At 36.1% G+C, this 2,199-nt stretch overlaps 1 protein-coding gene across 1 annotated transcript in view; it reads right to left on the bottom strand.

Annotated features, from left to right (window-relative positions):
• The window catches only part of strip1 (striatin interacting protein 1), an 8,256-nt gene extending 6,876 nt beyond the window's left edge, over positions 1 to 1,380 (bottom strand). The window contains exons 1-2 of the mRNA XM_034870406.1: positions 1,208 to 1,380; positions 61 to 134 (exon numbers count right to left, since the gene is read on the bottom strand). Of these exons, the coding sequence (XP_034726297.1) occupies positions 61 to 134; positions 1,208 to 1,315 (182 nt within the window). The 5' untranslated portion in view covers positions 1,316 to 1,380. The remainder of the gene's footprint in view (positions 1 to 60; positions 135 to 1,207) is intronic.
• Positions 1,381 to 2,199: the final 819 nt, after the last annotated feature.

The raw sequence follows: 2,199 nt of genomic DNA, 5'->3' as shown, positions 1-2,199 counted from the left end.
ACACACACACACACACACACACACACACACACACACACACACACACACACACACACACACACACCTGACAGCTCTGCAGCCCACTTGTCTGTATCAGCATATTCGAACTCGAGGTCTGGAGACTCCGAGAGCCCCTGTGCACAACACATAACACATTTCATGCCATTATGATTAAAGAAATTATTCATTTAGAGTAAGTTTCCGACTGACTAAAAATTGCATTGATTTGACTATCCAAGAGAAAACAAAGTAGTTTAAATCAAATTCACCAGGACCAGCTGCACCATAAAGTACCAATGATAACAATCCATACTAATATATGGATAATAATAAAACACAATAAAAGGGGCCAGTCAAAGGCATTATGACTACTTTTACTATTGATATTGGTTTGCTGATAAAAAAAATATGTACTTCTACCTAAGTATCATACAAAACCTTTATTTGTAAATGTATTTTAAATTGCAGTATTTCTCCTTTAACTTGGTAATAGAGCTACTTCTTCCAAGCTTTCAACACTGTAAGAAAGTATGTCATTTACCAGAACAGACTACTGATCAAGCATCAGTTTATGGCAAATAGAGAAATTTCACCAAATCATATTTACAGTGGTTTCAGCTGTAATCCTTCTAAGTCTTCTGTTTGTGGGTTATTGTCTGATTATTCAAAAGATTACAAGAGATCAAAGCATGAAATCATTAATTCTGGATGATGATCTTCTTGCATATGAATTTAGCAGAAACCTTCCATTGTCGTGCTAGAGAGCTCTGGCTCAGTTTGCTTTATTTATAGGTGTATAGGGGCTCCTGGTGTACATATAACTATATAATAAAATGAATGAACGCACCAGACCAATACATTACAAAGGAGAAGGCCATGGTTCAACAGGTCGCAAGACAGAACAGCCTGGCCTGTGACTAGCTAATACAAGCTAGCTAGCCACTGCTGTTCATCATAGGAAATTACATAATTACATCAGCACAGCTATATAAAAGAAAGACGAAATATAAGGATAATCACTTTAACCTTTTCAAGAACCTCAGCTGCTGCTGTTAGTTAACGTCGCCGAGTAATGTCAGAAATAATAGTTTTGCTAGCATGACAGAGCTAGCTAACGTTATGTGTTAACGTACAGCAGCAGCAGAAAACACCTCGTATGTTTATGACTGGTCGGCTGAAAAGTAAAAACGAACTTCTGTTTACGTACCTCTGAATCTTTTCTTGGGTTTCGGGTAAATTCGACCCTGCTTTTGTTAGGCAACATAGCTCTCTGTTTATTGTTTACAGGAAGCCCACTGTTCCCACCGAGGTCCATTTTTTTGGGAGCAGTGTGCTCTCGCGAGACCAGGTGAACTACGAGAGTTGGACTGTATTATGTTGGTATTTTTTCATACATCAACACAATGTAGCTACTGCTTTAAAAGAATGGCAACGTGATATATGCCCTCTATTTTATTTGGTGTTCAACTCAATTCAATCAAAGGTGAATTTAAGTTTTTTGGGGGTCCTTTGGGGTCTGAGACCCTGGGGCAATTGCCCTCATTGCCCAGTTGGTGGTATCTTATACTTGGTATCTATATCTGTGACATGTGTAATGTGTGAAATGATTTATCATAGCCATTTTCAAATTTAAACAGCAGTTTATTAAGGGAACTGTGCACAGAAATTTAACCGGGTGGTATACTGCTGAAATTATGTTCTTCAAACTAAACTACAGATAGTGTTGAAAATAGGCCAACTTTACAGCTAATCATTTACAGAACTTTGTCTCCACATCAAAAACATAAAAACCAGCAACAGTGTACAAAAGTCAAATTAAAGTGGTATGCTTATTTTTTTTCAATTTGACACAAGTAAAACCGTTTGCTCCAGTAATGACACATTTATTTGCTTCTATATTAGAGTTAAAATAAGGGTAACATGACTCATCTCTTAAAAGAAAAGGAATTAAAATGTGCTATTATGAAAAGGACCACTGTAAGTTTTTTAAATATCTGATTGTTACAAGAAATTAAACTGGGATGAAACACAGACATTAAAATTGATGCATAAAGTACAACTGAATGTAAATTGTTACCCACTAATCAGTTAGTTGTTCATCATGTTAGTCATCTTACACATTTTTTGAGTAATGTAAAAAGCACTAATTTTATAACTCTCCACAATTGCTGCATACACTGAATATTGCAGAATAACAAC

The sequence above is a fragment of the Etheostoma cragini genome, chromosome 4, assembly GCF_013103735.1.
Source record: "Etheostoma cragini isolate CJK2018 chromosome 4, CSU_Ecrag_1.0, whole genome shotgun sequence".
NCBI classification, from domain to species: domain Eukaryota; kingdom Metazoa; phylum Chordata; class Actinopteri; order Perciformes; family Percidae; genus Etheostoma; species Etheostoma cragini.
This window is presented reverse-complemented; position numbering and strand designations above follow the sequence as displayed.